This window comes from Podarcis liolepis (genome assembly GCF_965112155.1).
Source record: "Podarcis liolepis genome assembly, chromosome: Z".
Lineage (NCBI taxonomy): Eukaryota > Metazoa > Chordata > Lepidosauria > Squamata > Lacertidae > Podarcis > Podarcis liolepis.
In genome coordinates this window covers 50,160,378-50,179,579 of record NC_139570.1, presented here as the reverse complement: position 1 = coordinate 50,179,579, position 19,202 = coordinate 50,160,378, and the positions used below count along the sequence as shown (strand labels likewise).

Below are 19,202 nucleotides of genomic sequence, written 5' to 3'. Positions count from 1 at the left end.
AATCAACTTGCTCAGTACATTTAGCACTCTTGCATATTTTGTGGGTGCTGTTTTATTTATTCAGAGTATTTATAAGCTGCTTTTTATTTGTAAAGGAAAGGTGTATGACACTACTGTAAGACACTATGAGGACAAACGCATACATAGATTTAATCATCTCAGTGGTTCTTTCCCTGTAATTTGGTCTATAAACTGGGACTAAAGGAATCTGAACTTTCAGCTTTCCATTGTGTGTATGTATTTTCAGCGCAGCATTAATTATTATTTATTAAATTTGAATTTAATTTTTTATTAGTGCTACCGAGAAAGTCTGAATTTCAAAATTATGTTTGAATTAAGTTAGCATAATGTTTTATGTCTGTGTTTAAATTCTGTATGGCTGAGAGAGAGGTTCCCTTTCCCCGCTCTTTGCATGTGAATGCCATTAAAGGAAGAAGCCGGAGCTATTTTTTTTTCCTCTGGCACAATTTTTTCCTATCACATCTGCTAGGTCTGTGTCCCAGGAGGAGAAGCACAGAGCAGTGAATTCAACCCAGGCCCATTATCTCCTGCTTTTGCCTATGTTGTATAAGGAGCAGGACCTCTGGGAGGCTGGGACTTTCCTCCTGTGTAACGTCCAAGCCAGATTTGAAGGGTTGGTGGCCTTAGGGGTGGATTTGACGAAACAGGCACAATCAAGTTAAAAAAAAGTCAGGGGTTATCGAAACTGATAATGAACAGGCTTCTCTCCCCACCCTGCTTACCAGACAGTAAATAGTTCCCCATCGGTGTGCTACTTTTGAATTTCTGATTTTAAATCCATACATCTCTTGCTTTGCTTACAAAACTTCCCCCTATATTTTGAGATTCTTTCTCCCCATGTGGGGCAATTGAGCCTTTCCACTAAAAGCATTTCCATTGCCCTTTACTTAGCTTCTCTTGCTCCTGCAAGCAAGATGAAATATGTGTGCCAGTGTTCTCCCTCTGTGTTGCTCTAATTGTGCACAAAGTTAAAAGCTCAATAGTTTGGGGGACAATCAGCAAGCAACTTTTGTTTATTAGAATACCATGTTTCTGAAGCATTGTTTTTAAATAGCCTTATTTTCAGCTGCAAATAACAGGGAAGAACTATGGCCTGCTTTCATTAAAAACAGCAACAGCTCCTTAACACAACGGGGCTGCCCAAATAACTCTCTTGTTTCATAATCTGCTTCTTATATATCCACTTTGTCACAAAGCCATCCCTTTTTATACGTTGTTCATAACTGAGCGATTTACTGTTTGACTGGTGTCTTTTCACAGAAGGAAAGTGTCTGGGTCTGCCCCACAACCAGCGGGTTCTCTGACTGAGCTGCCTCTTCACACTCTCTAGGGATGACTTTTGCCACTCCCTGCCTTGCCAGTCCAGTTGCAGCTTCAAGCAGTTTTCCTTTCTGTGAAACTCCTCAGCTTCTCCTAAAGTGCATTAGATCGTCCATCCATGGGGGAGCAAGTTTCCTCCTCATTGACAGTTTCTCCATAGACGTTGTCTTTGAGCAAGCTCCTACGTTATGAAAGCTTGAGGAACCTGGGCCAGCATGGCGTGATGCCAGCCAACCATCTCGAGGGCAGTCTGCATGTTTATATCTTTCCATGACCCCCAGGTTTCCTCTTCACAGTTAAGTTTGCCTGAAATCCGTTTGGAAGCTGGCCCTGGAGGCCCCCTTTAAAACACCAGCGCAGCTGTACAGGCAAGAGGGAGGGCTTAAAAGGACTGCTGGTCTCCCACAGCAGCCTTATTTTGAAGTTTTACATTTAGGGGCACATCTGATGTTATCAAGCAAAGGGAATTGTGTTGTGATTTTGTAAACTGCCCCTGAACTGAAGCAGGTGAAGAGTGGAGTGTAAATGTTTTAAATAAACAAATGATTGGAAGAAAGGCTCCTTCGACACTTGTGTTGAACTTGGTGACTTCTAGGAGTGCAGGAAATTACTTTATGCAAGCCCAGTCTTGCCTGTTGGCTAAGGCAGTGGTGGAGAGTTTTTCCAAGCTCTGCCCCTTCATCCTTCCTCCTTCTCCTCTAAACTGGATATGCCGTGGGTTGGAACTGGGCAAAGCACATGTCCTGCCACTTGGCTCTGGTTCCATTCACTTTCCTCTCCATCTGATTCTGCCCCTGTATCAGATTTGTGGTCTTGTTAACAGTCTTAATTTAAAGACGAGTCAGTGCACCCTTAGTCACAACCACCCAGAGGATGAGCAATATGAGCAGTAGGCATTTGTTGAAAGTCCCATGTCCTGGGTCCCATCCACTGAAATAATTGGTAGTGAGCTGTGATTATGCAGAGATGAGAGAAATGTGTACCACCAAGTGTTGCTGTTGTGTTGCGTTGGGGTGCTCATGGTGCAGGTTGTATTGTCGAGTTCCAACACTGAAAACAGCTTTTGGGATTGAGCCCTGGAAGCTTTGGGCTGCCATCTTGTTAGCTAGTTGCTCTTCAAACAGAATGTCTTCCTCCTCAAAACTATTGGTAGCCATTGCCCTGCTGGTAAACAGCTTTGCTTTAGAAAAAACTTCTTTTGTTCTTATTGCTAACAATGGATTTCCAAAGGGCAGAGAAAGGAGTCAGGTGAGGAGTTCTTTTCTTAGATCAGTAAGAGAGAGTTTTTGAGTGTGTGAGTGTCTCGAGGGAAAGCCGCAACAGGAAGGATTGGAGTGTGGGGAGAGAGACAGAATGTGACCCGTATAGTCGTTCGTGGAACTGCTCGGAAAATGTGAGTTCTGCCCCAAGGGAGAGTAAGGGACTGGGTGGGCACGGGAAACAGGAACAGATAGGTGTTGTTGGAGGGTTAGGCTTGAGCTTGCTTTTCTTTTGGCTTCTCTGGCATTCACCGCCATATGCTTCTTTAACTATAATACTAGATTGTAAAGTTAAATTCTGGGCCTCTGGGAGACCAGGGTTCAAATCCCCCACCAGCTTACTGGGCGACGTTGGGCCAGTTACTCACTTTCAGCCTAACCTACTTCACAGGGTGGTTGCTGTGAGGATAAAATGCGGAGGAGGGGGAGAGTGGCGCATGCCGCCGTGAGCTCCTTGGCGGAGGGCTGGATATAAATGAAATAAACAATAAAATAAAATATTCTGGGTAGAGGGTTAGGCCTGAATATGTGAAACTTTGTTCAGTTCTCCACTCAGTTCTGAAATGGGTTGGGGGAACCTTTAGTGTGTCTCTATCTCTCTTGTCTCTCTCATCTATTCCACTGGGTGTGTGAATGATGCTTGGCCTCCCCTGGAATAACAACAACAAAACAAAACAAAACAAAACAAAACACAAAACAACAATAGCAGCAAATTCCTGCCTCAAATTCCTTGGGCTGTAAAAGTGAGTAGGTAATGAGTTGTTTCTTGGTGTCTCTGTCTGTGGTGGCCGGAGTGGGGCAGTCCCTCCCCAAGGCTGCCCCCTTCTCCCTTGGCTACTTTACAACACAAGGGAACTGCCTTGCTGCCTTTGTGACTCATTTATTTTGAAAACTTTGGTGTTGAAACCAAACTTAATCAATGAGTGCTGTGTTGTCGCCAATAAGTTACACATTTTGCTGGATCGATGAAGAGGGATTTTAAAAAGCCCATGTGGGGTTTATAATGTCAGCAGTATTTTCATTATGAAAAGAATGGGAGTTGGGGGGGCCTTGTCTGAGCCAGGTGGCAAATGTCCTGGAGCCAGCGGTGAGGCGCTTTCCTGGGACCCCCAAGGGACGCGGTTCATGCCCTGCGCTTTAACGGCAGGGACTGGCTGATATGGATTCACTCTCTTTCTCCTTTAATGCTCATTAAAATGTTAAAAATCAAACTGCATACAAAAAGATTTGTGAAAATACAAACTTGGAGATTGATCCAGAAAGCAGGCACACTCTGCCCTTGGGACCCTGAGCAGCAGCTACCGAGGTGATTTGCATCTTCTCAGCTGCGTCCCCCTCCGTCTTGGTTCCTGGGCTTTGTGTATGTGTCTGTGCTCCCCCTCCCTCAACCCCCAACTCTCTCTCTCTCTCTCTCTCTCTCTCTCTCTCTCTCACACACACACACACACACACACACACACACACACACACACAATGGTGGAGAAAAAGGGGGTGAGGGGAGGCATGTTCAGTTTTTGTCACATGGAGGCACCATGAATCAAAGCAAAAATGAATGTGATTTCTTGTTTCTATCTCCCTGAGGTTACCATAACAAAGCAAAGTTAGCTGTAGGAAAGGTGTGGGCATTGGCATGAGCCTTTGCTTCAGAAGAGAAGCTTGTGTACCTGCGTGTACAAAAGTGGACCCTCAGTCCCCAAACAATGCAATGCAATGGGGTGGGATAATGAGTTTTTAAAAAGCGTGCAGCTATGGAGTTTATTTATTACATTTTTCTTCCCAGGAGTTCAAGGTGGCATACATGGTACCTGCTGACTTTGTCCTCACAACAACCCTGTGAGGTAGGTTAGGCTGAGAGTGAGTGCCTGGCCTGAGGTCACCCATTGAGCTTCATGACTGAGTTGGGATTTGGCAAACCAGGGTTCAACACTGTTACCCACGGCATCACCCTGGCTCTCTGTTGAAGGGCTTGTATGCAAATCTGTTGAGGAGGTGAAGGCGTGATGTGGGGGAGACTCCTGCTTTGGTAGCGCATGGCTCTTGTAGCCAGGTGTTATAACTGCACCTTGCCCAGTGCAGCTGGCAATGGTTCCAGGCCCCACACGCCCGCTCAGCGGCTTCATAATGAGTGAGTGGAGGGTATTATTAAATATGAACGTAGAGTTGGCATCACAGACTTGGGAGATGAGACCTACAGAGCGTATTGGTTGTGGTTTCTCATGTTCTCTTGGCACCATGTTAGGTTTGGCCCACCCTAAGCCATTTAAATTCTGTATCCCACCCACTTAGAAAAGCTCTGGCTGAGTAACACTCCCTGCCCCACAGAATGGCAGGAACACAGCTGTGCTTACTCACTTGAAACGGTAGTCACGTGGTGCTTCACAGACCTAAAATATTTAATGGTGGTAGCTCTCCTTGTTGGAGCCGCTTTGTGCTAAAAGCAGTCAGGCTTAAAATGAGTGAACCTGAAGATACTTCATGCTAATCACCAACTTAACCTCCACCATCACCAGCCCAAATGAACACAATGACTTGGAGTGTTCCCATCTGATGTTCAGTCTGTGTTGAGTTTCTAGTGGCAGGAATTTCCAGAGCTGTAGAACAGCTGCTGACAGTGCGCCTTGATCTCAAATAGCACCGCTCTTCGGAAGAGAAGGTATATTGAGTTCTGTACTGCATGGGCTTAGGATTGATTTTGGAATTACATAGACAGTTAAATGAACAGTCCAAATCTCTGCCAATTTTGTTGACAGCAAGTAGGTGGGAATATCCATGTGCCTTGTTTTCCACATGTCCCTGCTTTCAAACCAGAAAGCCTCCCTTTGTGGCTTTGGGGATCAATTCCTGACATAGCTAAGATAGGATTGAATCAGTTCTGCACGGTTGTGACTAGGGCCGGTGCTCTCATCAGCCCAACTGGGCAGCCGCCTGGGGTGCAGACCTCAGAGAGCAGACGTTGTACTGACCTTTGAGGGGCATAGTTTTATTCAGATTAGCTTTTGTTGAATCTTATAAATTTCTGATAATATTTTACTTTTATTTTATATTCTGAAGAATATTGGAATGCTTGATTGCTTTTGCAAAATGTGGTATCCCATGGTACAGCTGAAAAGTTGTACATAGCTAGCAATGGACATTTTTGGAGTTTGTAGAATATCTATCCCTTTTGATCTCATCATGAAGGACCATTTGTGCAGTGTTGAAGATAAAAAAAAATGGTTCACTATGTAGGAAAAGATACCCCAAATGAGCTTAAACAGCTTGTAGCAGGTGCTATAAAGCAGAAAATTATAGCACATGCAAATTAAGCGAAATACAACTCAGTTATTCTGGACTGCACACCTGACGTTAGTCATATTGAACAAATGACAATGATTGTACACTATGTTGATGTAATAAAACCATTAGATAATGAGATGTCTGAGCCTGATGTTATCGTAAGAGAACATTTTTGGGGATAAAGGAGACTACAAGTGCCTTTAGGACAGAAACTCTTCTTGGACAGCTTGAGCAAGTGGGATTACCATTTGAGAATCTGTGTGGTCAAGGTTATGATAATGGGAGTAACTTGAAGGGCAAAAAAATTGCATACCAAAGAAAGTCCTGGACATAAACCCATGTGCCTTTTGTGTGCCCTGCAATGCACACTCTTTAAACTTGGTAGTCAATGATGCTGTTGTTGGCTGGAAGCAACTAGTTTCTTCAGTTTAGTTCAACAGATGTCTAATTATTTCTCTGCATTGACCCAGCATTGGCAAATTCTAACTAGCTGTGTTTAGCATAAATGTTAAGCCATTGAGTGAAACAAGATGGGAGAGTCAGATCGATTCTCTGAAACCACTGAGATATCATCTTGGCAGTATATATGATGCTTTAGTAGAGATCTTTGAAAACACAAGCTTAAAAGGTTTTTCTGGAAATATGTATTGGATTGAAGCTTGCTGTTGCAATTTGTAAGTTCAGGTTTGTGGTATTCCTTGTTACGTGGTACAGCACCCTTTTTTGAAGTCAGTCTTATAAGCAAGCTACGACAAAAGAAGGAAGCTGATAAAAATTCAGCTACCGGCCAGTTGCAAGTGACCAAGAATTACCTTGTGGGCTGCAGAGGTGATGAGGGGTTTTGACAGATGCTACTGAGATTGCAAAGAAACTAGAAATTAACTCAACCTTTGAGGTCAGGACAAGTTAGAGAAAGGAGAAAGAAAGGGTAGTTTGAGGAGGAGGCCCAGGAAGAGACCTCAAGATCCAACACAGAAATTCAAAGTAGGTTTCTGCTATGCTGACTTAGACATGACCATACAATCTATTCCCACAGCCACAGCAAGGTGATTCCTTCTTTGGCTTCCTGTATGATACTTACAGTATCAACAAAAAATCTACTGAAGATGTACTGAAGGCTTGCAATGATTTGGAAAAATCATTGATGCACAATGGAAACAAAAGATACTGGTGCTGAAGGTCTGAGCAATAGCCCAATATTTCTGTTGCTCTAAGGATCCTTCTCACACTTCCAGTGTCAGTGGCAAGCAGTTTCTCAAAGCTCAAACATAAAAAAACTTAAATATGCTTAACAATGTTGAGAAAGAGACTAGTTCGCTTGGCAGCTACGTCAGTTAAACGTGCCCAAGCATAATCGTTTGACCTGAAGGAATTGGTGACAAAATTCGCAAAGGAAAAACTTAAAGAGACTTAAATTTGCAAGATTATTCAAAACGATTTATGTGCTAAAACATTTTCTTTTGTATTTCAGACAGATAATCAAAGTTGTATTCCTTATTCTTGCAATTTAAAATAAACATAGCAGTTTAAACTTTTGTATTCTTCATTTTCTCTACAGGATGCCTGGTTTTGAAAATTGAAGTTAGCATTTTGGGGGTGTGCGTGCAAGGGATTAGCTTTGCCTAGGACACAAAATAGCCTGGCACAGACATTAGGGCTGGGCAAAGTGTCAATACACTGTCCAATACTGGTTTGAAGTCTACCTTGTGGTCCTGATTTCGTAATATTTGACTTGGCAATGTACAGTGGACCCTCGGGTTATGTTACCTTCAGGTAACGTAACTTTCGGGTTGCGAACATGGCAAACCTGGAAGTCTAGTCTTCCGAGATTCGCCGCGCACGCATGCACAGAAGCGGCACCTCTACTTAAGGATTTTTCGGGATATGTACGGACCCCTGGAACGAATTACATTCGTATCCAGAGGGTCCACTGTATTGTGAATCACAATGTGTGCATGTGCTATGCAAAAATCGCAATGTGGGAAAACATGAATTTGGTCATTGCTCCTCTACTCATTCCTGCTGCCCCTGTTGCTCTGCCACCTGCAGTGAACCTCAAGAGCAGGCCCTGAAGAAAGTCACCTACCCGGGAACTTTCCTCATGAGCTTCTAGTTTTAAGTGCAGGTGCCAGACTGGTAGGTGGTTGAGGGAGATGCCGGTCTTGCTGGGAACCCCTTTCCCCTTCCTTCCTTCCTCTTTCTTTGGGCTCCCTCTGCTGGCAGCGTCTGCCTGCGAGACCCTGACACCCAAGCCCTCTTGTGACCCTTGGAAGAAGAGGAAGCCTTTCCGCCTCGCCTCCCCGGAATACCAGTGCTGCTGCCAGGCTTGCTTGGAAGCCAGTGCTAGTCCCCTGGAAAAGTTAACTGGGATTATATACTTCTGAGTTAAAGAAAATAAAAACACCTTGCCCTCTTGTTTTTGCCTCTTTCCTCCCTTCTCCCCTCCTCTCTCTCCCTGTCTTTGTCTGTGTGTCTCTCGTGTCTATTAGGGAACATTTTTTCAACTTACCTATGGTACTAATTACTCCTACAGCTTTACTTTTAGAGAAAATTACCCATACTATAAGACAACAGTTGTAGCAGTAGGCTAAAGGTAAGTAAGGAATTGTCAGTTTTAGGCCCCAGTTGCCAGGACATTCTCTCTTAGCCTCTACATATTGTGATGTTTAGCTGGTGATAGATCACAGTGTTGAAAACCAGACACTGCCCGGTCCTAACAGGCACTGGTTGTGATTCATTAAACCAAACCGTACCCAGCAGACAATCATCCTCATTTTCTCTTCTTCACTGTCTTCCTGGGACAGAGGGGTTGTTAAGCTCCTGGCAGGAATCCACATAGGTACTGAATTTTGTCTCACTTGTTGGTTTCCACAAGCATTAGACCTGGGATAAACCAAGCACTAAACTATTCTATTGTCTAAACAAGCTGTTCCGTGCTTTTAAAAGAGAAATTATAAAGCAACCCAGCCCTAGATTGTGCCCCTTAGGAAACGCTCCTCTTTCTCTCTCCCTGGCCCTTTCTTCCCTTGGCTGTGCTCCATAACCTTTAATTTGGCAATACTACTCCTCTCCCCACTTTTTAAATAGGTGGTGCAGTGTTGAGCAATTGAGCTTGAAAGCATATGAAGGAATGGGGCATGCTCAATTGAATAGTGTAGGAGGACCATGTTCTTGCCAGGAGAGTCAATATGTTTTCTGCTCCATTGAATGGGTGATTAGATTGATGTGGTTTATTTGTTAAATGATGGAAGTGGTTTTAAAAATAAATGAAGCACGAAGCATCACTTCTGCTAGCACAGATAATTTATTATTACTGGCCTGGAAAGTGCTTCGTTTTGTAAATTGATCATTAATTTTATCAAGTGTTTGTTTAATGTAGTTCCACTTTAAAAATCATCAAAAACCACTTGACTTATTCTTCATTCTTGAATATGTAAATATGTAGAGAATGGGCAACGTGATGTTGTTTTTATAAAAAGGACAATATTGAATGTTTTTACTTTTAAACACAGAGCTAGAGCTTCCCCGGTTCTTGTACTGTTCTGGGTAATTTTCCCTCGACGCGCTATTGTGCTTCTGTACCTCACTTCCTGAACTACATTGAACAAAGAAGAACTTAATCTCTGTGATTCCTTTTAGAGGGATATTCAGAGAACAGATGGTCCTAAAGTGTTTTGTTTTCAAGATTTAAGAAATATACATATAGATGGAGTCTTAACTTCCTCCCCTCAGCCCTTACTTACATTATTGCATTGTATTATGCAGCTCACTGTTGTAAGTTACTGTGACTTGTAATTTTCTCCCGAAAGCAAACTTCTGCTAAGCCTTCTCTTAAAAACCTCCATGCTGCCTGTGACCCCCCCCTGCAGTGTGGCGAGAGGGACAGTGTGCCTAGGATAGCTCCGGAGAGCCTTTGCTGGTTTTATTCTGTGCTGTGTTTGTTGGGAAGTCTTTTCCACTCCCAGCAGCCCTTGTTCCTAGGATACGAGCAAGTACTGTGCCAGGAGAGGAAATGCTGCCAGGCCAAAGAGCTGTCTTGGCCGGATGGTGTTCGCTGGTGTCCATATGGTCAGGTCGGAGCGTCTCCCCAGAGGCAAGTTAACGCGCACTGGCTCAGCCACCTCCTTCCCTCCGGAGGTCCGCTGGAGGGCTCCTGCTGCCTGCCCATGTGTGAATCTTGATTAATTTTTCATTTTTAATGAAGTTTGATCATGTTTATTATTTCACATGATTGACTGCCCGGTACTCCTTCCATGTAATTGATAAAGCACATTTCTCTTCATCTGTCTCTTGTTTCTTCAGGGCAAAGTTATAAGATTGTGTTCTGTGGTTAATGTTAGATTTATTGGTCCCATTAGATGTATAAATTATCTCTCTCTTTTCTCTCTCTCTCTCCACAGGAAATTCTACAGACTCTGACCAAGTTCTGCTTCCCCTTCTATGTGGACAGGTAATGTTAGATTTCTGTACTTTACAAGAAGGGAAAAACAAAAACAAATAGCCCTCTGTCAATAAAACAGTTGCAGAGAATAAAAACCGCATCGTTCTTAATGCTTTTTCTCCCTGAACCTGATTTAAAACACCCAAGTGTAAATTACAGTGGCAACATCATTTTTTCTAAGGATTTTTATAGGCACCATCAAAAAAGTTTAAATTTTACCATGCTTCGACCAACAGTCGTATCACTTTTCTTCTTGCTACTAATGAAGCTTTTAATGCCAAACTTAAAACTTCTGCTGATTTAATAGTTAGGCTCCTGTGCTTGACAACTTGCTGCATTTACAACCATGGTTATAGGTATTCTGCAAGTGTGAGTTGCTGTGACTATTTAATTTTGGAACTTCACTTTCTAGAGTTTCAAAAGTTTTGATTGGAGTAGTAAAAATATGTGTGCTGCCTCCCGCCCATGCACTCTCAATATCTAAATATCTGGATTTTGAACTGGGCTGAGCCAGAGCTACTTAGTGCCCTCCGCATCTGGTGGTTTTAGCCCTCAGTCTCATTGTTCTGCTGCTGCTGCTGCTGCTGCTGCTCTTCTTGCCATCATTTGCCTTCCTGTTTGTCCTCACTGCCACATGACTTGGTTGGCATTGCTATGCAATGCTCACCGGTGTCTGCAAACTAAAATCAGTGTGGGCCAATCCAGCCACTAGGCTTACATGGCGGTGCAGGTACTGAGGCTAAGGGCATTAAGGCCAAACAGAGGAGGAAAAATAGAACCCAGGAGCAGACTCCAGGGAGGACAAAAAGGCTCTGAATAGCACTGGCAAGGTGAGTAATTCTTTTTCTTTTAATCATTCCGCAGTGCCAAATGTGCTAGTCAGGGGTGCCGTCTCCTAGGGGCTGAGCCCTTTTGGGCCCCCTTAATATTTTTTGGGAGAGGGGGCCAGCCTCCCCCAATGCTCAAAGGAAGTGCAGGAAGCCAACCGCGAAGCTGAGCGCATCGCTGCTTCAGTGGTCGACTCCTCCTCCTCCTCCTCCTGCAGAGAGGAAGGAGCGGGGAACAGCTTCCAGCCAGTGGTGGCAGCAGCAGCCTCTGGCCATTTAACCCCCCTGGCTCCTCCTGACATAGAGACGGCATGCACGCAACGTTGGCCCATCCATTCTCCTTTGGTGCTAGTTTTGGCATGAAATATCCATATGAAATTCACCTGGAGAGCTCAGTGGTGGAGTGCAGCCTTTGCTGCAGAAAGTCCTACCTCCAGTGTCACCACTCAAATTGACCCCATAGCCTGTGATGGGAAAAGCCCGTCTCTGCCTGAGACCTTGAAGAGCTCCTTCTAGCCTGAGGAGGCCGTAGTGGGCTAACTGGACTGCCATCCAATTCACTGGAAGGGGGCTTCATATATTCATGGGGAATATTTGGGGCAGCTGTATTAGTACTAGCTGAATAGTTTGCCTGTGACCTTCTCTTTGGGAACTCTTTTTCCTGAGCTAGGGATACTGAGATGATAGTGATGATAATATAGCTGATTCACTTATTTTTGCTTCTTAATGTGCCCCATTCTGGGCCAGGTAAGCACTTTCAAATCTCTAACCCAGCTACAGAAATGATAGCAAATACCAACCAAAAAGCAAAATTCTCTTTTGCCTTGTGTATTGGTATTTTCTTATGCTGCCTTTACCCCGGATGTGCCCAAGCAAGATGTCTCAAGATGAGCTCGGCCGAGCCTTTAGGGAAGGAAGCGAATTGCCAAGAACACCTTCCTCCTGGGCTCTGCAGTGGATGGAAAGCATGGTCTTAAACCACACAACTGGTCTTCTAGTGCAAATATCTAGAAGAAGCAGATGCTCTTGCTGCCGACTTTTTAACAGCAGTATTTCGTCGTTCACTTGGTAGTAAATATTCACATCGTGTGAAGTGGTACCCCTGCCGCTCCCGGGCTCCCATCTCCTTAGACTTGCAGTAGCTAACGTCAAGAACTATTTTTGACCATAATCTAAATCTGATCTTAATCACAATCGTTCCAGAAACATGTTTTCCTCATTTCTGTGGAATTTGCATGGCATCTGCAAGGAGGAGGGTCTCCCCACCCCCACCCTTGAATAAATCATGATTATTTGCAATTCATACTTGTATTTTCCTCTGAGCATTTGTTCACCTATCATTTTTACCCCACAGGCCAGACTGAATATGTATCCAGGGGATAAATCAATATATTCTTTATATATTTTTAAAAGCCAAAAATCTCTTTTAAAAAAACTAAGTAAAACTACTGACATGAGGATAAACACAGGAGTTGGGCATTTTAATAGCATCAGCCCATTCTCTCACTCACCCCAACCCTGTTTGCATAACTGGTTGATATTTTTTGTATATACAACACACACACACACACACACACACACACACACACTTCTGCCGGGGCTTAATTTATGCTTTGAATGCTGTACTCAACTCAATTGTTATATATGCTTTGAATGCTGGACTCAGTTGTTGGAACAAGCGAAATAATGAAGAAAAGAGTGCCTCTGGTGTTGTGCAGAGTCCTTTGTGTCTGGGGACACAACACAGCTACAGAGCTTTCATGTTAGTGTGGAAGGGGGCTCACAATAAGCTCCAGCTCCAGGACCTACCCCCTCACCATAGAAATTAACCACTGAATTCCTTCCCTGCCCTGTAGATACACTGGTCTTCTGCTGAATTGCCTGTGTATCTGTGCAGCTTCTTAAATAAAGAGACCCCAGTGGAAGAGGAATGTGGCAAAACCTCATGAATTTCTGTGGCAGGGCCAGGGGTAAGGGAGTCTGATTCCATCCTCTCGCCACCATTTTGTTGCCGTTGCAACTTTAAAAGACTCATACACTGGAAGCAGAAATGAGCTTTGTCAGTTACTTCCCTACCTCTTCTTATGCGGATCTGAACAGCCCCAGGTTTATAACTCTGATTAAGACAAATAATTCTGGGCAGGTCCCTTTCTGGAAGGAAGCTAACATCTGTTTCTTGGCACAAGCTAAGGTGGATCTTGGGATGGAGTGAAAGGCTGAGAGGCCTTGGTGCTGGTGGAGACTTGTCATGCCTTCGAACATTGGCCTGCCTCCCCCACCCCCCATGTTCCTTTCATCTCAGTTTCACGATTCTTTGAACTTTTAGTTGAATAAAAGAATAACTAGAGATAATGCTGTAATTTTGGCAAGCATTACCCAGAGATGGTCTTGGTGAAATAATCACTGTTTGCTCTGGGAAGGGAAAAAGGCGCCCCCCCCCTTCTCTGCCTACCCTCAGTGCCCTTTCTTGGCTCACTCTGGGGGCTTCCCACAATTCCCAATGGCTAATAATAATAATAATAATAATAATAATTTATTTGTACCCAGCCCATCTGACGGGGTTGCCTTAGAGTCATCATTCACAAAAAGGAATGGGTTTTTGACAAAGTCTCCCGTGATAGTCTTGCGAGGAAGCTGGTAAAATGTGGGTTGAACAAGGTAACTGATAGGTGGATTGGTAGCTGGTTGACTGACCAATCCCAGGGTACTCACAAATGGTTCCTTGTCATCCTGGTAAAAAGTGGCAAGTGGGGGTGGTGCAGGTGGTGATGGGAGCCGTGATGTGACTGGTAAGTTTGGGAACCTGTCTCTGGGCAAGGAGAGCTGAGTGAGGTTCCTGGGGAGTCGTCAGCTGCAGCTTAGCATACAGCAGAGCAGTGAATGGTTGTGTTGTCTGGGGCCTGACTGCCTGGCCAGCAGGTTATTTTCTTGGCCTGCACAATGTTGACTTCCCTGCTTAAGGAATTCCTAGATGCTGGTTTTGCAGCTCCAGCTACTAGCACAGCGCTGAACCATAGATGAGACTGTTCCTGCTCCCGTTCCTCAGGGATCATTGAACCAGAGGTTCTCACTTGTGGAAAAGGGAGACTCAGATTTATCTTAGTGCCTTAGCAAGTTAATGAAAACCAATCTCCTTTTGTCATAAAAGTTGTGCTGCCTCATAAATGCTCTGGTTTTAATTGTGGACCAGCGTGGCATATGTCTCTCATCCTCTAACCTTCCTCTTACTAAAATTAAGCATTGAATCACCATAGTAACCTTGCATCCACAGACAAAGTAGAATGGCCATTGGAGAGGGTCTTTGGAGATTCCTAGGCAGAGGCCTGGCATTGAAAGCATTGCTTGTTTGTTCTCCCTTTCTGTATTGCTGGGACCTTCTCTGCCGCCTTCTCATTCTTAGGCTCCCGTTTTCTCATCTGGAGAAGACATGGCCTTTTGCCCCAGCTGTTCACAGGATTCCCATGTTGGTGAGGATGCCTCCCTACTTCCTGATTGCATTACTTGTAGGTCCAAGCTGCATTTTAATAATAGGGAACCTGGATCTCATCATAGGTTTTTACACTGCAAGAATGAGAGAGAATTAGGAGCTTGAATTCAGAAGGGTGTTTACCTGGCCCAATCCCCTGCTGAGAGGTCTTTATGCCTGCCAGTCTCACTCTCTTGTGAATAAAGTTTCAAAGCCCAGACCCAAGGAGAGAGCAGTTGCTTTGCAGAACAGTGCCCACAGAATGTAGTGCTCTAGACATTTCATAAGGTGTCTAGCAGGCAGTACTTATCCACCCTTACAACCTCTGGTGTAAGGGTGATGCTGGGTTTGACCCTGATCTTTCTGCAGATGGTGTGCCAAGGCAGGCAGAGAGACTAGTATAATGCCATCCTATAGGTTTTTACATGAAGAGGGTTCTTGCACCAGATTCCTTAGTCTCGGCCCTTCTGACTTCCCTATAGTTTATTTTTTTACGCCCATATTACATTTTGACAAATGGAAGTTCTGAGACAGTCTTGGTTTGCAAACCTTCAAAAGTGGGTTGAGCAATTAGACATGCCTCCTAATGGGTATAAGGTAACCCAGGTTGAAGAATAAACAGTGTGCCACCATAAATTTATTTACAAATGCAGCAGTTAGCAAGACAACTGTATGAATGAACGGAGAGTTGCTCCATGCATCAGAAAAGCTGTTGTTGTGCAGTTTCCACAAGGAAGAGACTTCAAGGCTACTGGTTCAATTTCAGCTTAGCCACATATCTTCCAGGTGGCCTTAGGCTAGCTGGTCACTCTCGAAGCTTCAGCCCCCTGCTTCTATGGGGATAATATTTCTGACCTAACCCTTAATGGAGATGCACTGAGGATTTCTTGAAAATAAGTATAGAGCACTTTGAATGCTGAAAGTGCTCTATACATGCTAAGTATTGTTAGCCTTTGGCCTTCTTGAAGAATGATCCAGTCCTCTGCTTTGTCTCTGAGTCATGCCTGATTGTTCTGTAGGAGTGAGCCCAGGATCACAAGCCTGCAATTTGCCTGTGTGTGATGTGGCATTCACAAAAACCTGGCAAAGCATAAAGAAATTAGACTGCATGTTATATACGTTTTCCCTCCTGTACTCCATTCTGGAAATTCATGCTTTAAGTAATAGGTTTCACACATGGTATAAAGCAAGCTGTTATTTATGAGAGAGGTATCAAGCTGCTAGCAGTAATATCCTTTACTAATTATAGTGTTGGGAAAGGAGGCTTTGTACCCCTGCTTTTAGCTTCTGGTGCCTTTCTTCCCCCTGCTCTGCTTCGGTTTTTAGCCAGAGATGTATTTTTTAAAGAGTATTTGAGGAGTTGCTCCTACAGAGGTGAGCTCCTTTGCAAGGCAGGAGGGGGCCCACCATTGTCAAACAATATTGTTGCATTGTTTGCTCTCTTGTAGGCAAGGCAAATGAGCACCTTGCCGCAGAGTGCAAGTTGATCATAACTTTCAGAAAAGGCCCAGATATGAACCGTGTTATCAAGATTGTTCCATGGTGTGTGGGATGTGCTTTGGAGCAATTGTGCAGAGAGGGCGAGCTTTGGTGAAGAGCAGTCTTGCTGCTACAGCACCTCTTGGAGGAGGACTCTGGAGAATTCAGCATTCAGGCACAATTCAAAGGAAAGCCTGCACCTTTTTGTTAGGGCATATTCTGTGCTCCCATTTAATTTTTCCCCCTTTTGTCCCTGGAATACAGTAGTTTATTTTTTAGTTGTAGTAAACTTGGGGAAATGGGTCTGAACGTTTTTGAATTGAGGTATTATTAAAAGTATAAAATGTTATCCAAACCTGGAAACACAGCATCCCTTTTGTGGCAGTTTTCCCTCTTAAATGAATACTTTAGTTTTAAAAAAGCAGTAACCAAAAGTTCTCTCCCTGTTTCTTGAGAAAACTCAAAGCTTTCTATTCTGGACATAGAGTCTAATTTTTTATTTTTTAAAAAAGGGAGAGTGCTGCATAACTATGTTGGTTGTGTTACATAGTTTGAAAGCTTTGTGTAAATTTAATAATAATAATAATCATCATCATCATCATCATCATCATCATGATGTTATCCACCTATAATTAAATACCCAAAGACCTAGGACAAACAGACCTAAAACTAGTTGTCTTCAGTTGGTGGTAATCAGCAGTATCAAATACCCGGTTACATAGAATTGAATTTAAAATCTCTCTTAAATAAGATATATAACCTTTCTGTTAATTAACATGAAGGCCTAGTTAGAGAGATAACATTTTTTCTTTGGGTAGTGTCTTCACACACTGGCAGAATCTTGCAGTTTTGGCCACAACAGCCAAAAGGCTTATGCAGTTCTTCAGCTATGCTGGGTTTTTCCCTACCTAGCCAATTTTATGGCTGGCTTTTTAAAAGATTTAGTAATTCGGAATCTCTGTTAGTGATGACATCCTTAACACAAACAAATAACTTCCCACGAAAGGTCAGACCCAAAACACTGGCCTTGTCTAGCTGAGAAGGTGTTAGATGGTATTTGCCACCAAACAAGTCTTCTGCAGAAACCCTCCTATATAAAGTAAGATTGCAATGTTTGGCTGATTAGGTTGTGGTGGGAGCTGTAACAACTGGAGGGACCAGGTTGACGGAGGCTGGGTTAGATCAATCTCTTAAAAACTAGGGTTGTCACCTGTTCAAAGAAGTATTAGTTAATAATCATAATCCTAATTAACCAAAGCAAAAAGCATTGTTTGACAATGCATGCATGTTGTCATAGGAGACTTCATCTTACATATTCCCTCTGTGTTGGGGACAGAATGCCTTTGGAAAGGTCTGCGGTGTTTCAGAAGGCCATTTGGTGCTTTAAAATTACCTTGGGTGATTGTGCTATTCCTCAGTGGCTAATTTCCAGTGGTGGAGAGAGGTCATGGAAGCCTGTTTCTAGCAATCCCAGATTTAAAGGAAAGACACTCTGCACATGCTCAGATGCACCCTGCTATCTTCAAAACTCATTTTGGTAGAACTGACACATTGCTCTCATCTGGCTGTTGGCATTCCTGTTTCCTTTACTGAAGCACTGACTGTTACACCGTGAAATATGAAGACAAAGAGGGAAAGTTTGTTGCACCCTGTAAAGAAGCCTAAATCCATTTGAATAAAATTGCCTATTTCCCTTTGTTTATCCTTGCTTCTCTCCCCCCCCCCCCCGTTTTCTCCCTTGGGTTGAATTTTAGATTGGAAGCCCCTCAGGACAGAGACCTGTCCTCTTGGGCTTGGTAAAGCAGTCATGTGGCCGCCCCTCCATAAGCTGCTGGGCTTCAGCCCTCATCCCCCCTGAGCACTGGCCATGTGGGCTGGGGCAACACCTGGGGGCCACAGGTGCTCCATCCCAACTGTGTACAATGATGACACTAGAGTATTAGTATTATGGCTGGTGCTGTGGTGGTTGTCCCTGTGGTTCATACTATTTATTAATAAATGTGAATCATGAAAGTCTTCCTAAATTGTAAGGTTATAACCTGCAAAGAAGCTTGGGGGGGAGGGGAGGTGATTTAACAAACACACGTGTGGTGTTGGCTCTGCCTCAGTATCATAAATTTAAGGGATCCTTAAATTCAAAGGTTTGGGGCTGGTGCAGTTTTGGTTTTAGGTAGTACTGTGCTTACCACGGTGGGTCCAGCTGAACTGGACCTTTCCCTGCCTTCCTTCTCTCAGCAGCGGCACAGAGAGAGGAAGTGCTGCTGGTTCAATGACTTAAGTCTGTTTAGATACTTGGCGTGGTTGCAGTGAACAGCCCATTAATAGATTTCTTTGTTCTCCCCGTTTCCAGCCTCACAGTTGGCCAAGTTGGCCAGAACTTCACTTTTGTGCTCACAGACATTGACAGCAAGCAGAGGTTTGGGTTCTGCCGCTTATCGTCGGGGGCCAAGACTTGCTTATGTATCTTAAGGTAAGTCAGAATGCAGCCCTTCTGCTGCCGCCACTGCCTTCTCTGGGAAGCAATGTTGACATCCTGCTTCTGTTGCTTTTAATTAACACTTTCCAGCTGTTAAGAGAATCACTTTCCTATCTGTTCCTCGGGAAGTCACTGCACTTCAGGAGATGTGTGTGTGTGTGTGTGTGTGTGTGTGTGTGTGTGTGTGTGTATGTGTGTGCCAGAAAACTTCTTGTGCTCCGGCGTTCTTTCTCTCCTGTTATCAGCATTTTAAATTTTTTTTGACTCAGTTGTTTCTGAGTTGATGGGAGAATCATCGCCGTGTCCCTGTGAAGAACTGGCTGCGAGAAAGGACAGTTGCTGCCACAAACTGGCTGCGTAGAAGTCTGTATAGGTAATTTTTCTGTGAAGGAGTTTTGATTGGAACAAGAGAGGGATTCCTTGGGAGTCGGCACACATCATGTCCTTCTCAAGCCACAAGACTGTTGCTGTGTGAACAAAGGCAATCTGCATTGGCCACTTTTGTTGGCGTTAATCAGGAGGGTGTTTGCCTGGCTTCCATATCCTTTGCTCTCACTTCATTTTACAGGAGGACAGTTCCTCCTCCTCCTCCTTCTTAGAATCATAGAATCATAGAGTTGGAAGAGACCACAAGGGC

At 43.9% G+C, this 19,202-nt stretch overlaps 1 protein-coding gene across 5 annotated transcripts in view; it reads left to right on the top strand.

Annotated features, from left to right (window-relative positions):
• DENND1A (DENN domain containing 1A) overlaps window positions 1-19,202 on the top strand; it is a 268,183-nt gene that overhangs the window by 82,079 nt on the left and 166,902 nt on the right. For all 5 annotated transcript variants that reach the window (XM_083485795.1, XM_083485794.1, XM_083485792.1 and 2 more), the window contains exons 4-5: window positions 10,277-10,326; window positions 18,440-18,559. In XM_083485795.1, the coding sequence (XP_083341921.1) occupies window positions 10,277-10,326; window positions 18,440-18,559 (170 nt within the window). The remainder of the gene's footprint in view (window positions 1-10,276; window positions 10,327-18,439; window positions 18,560-19,202) is intronic.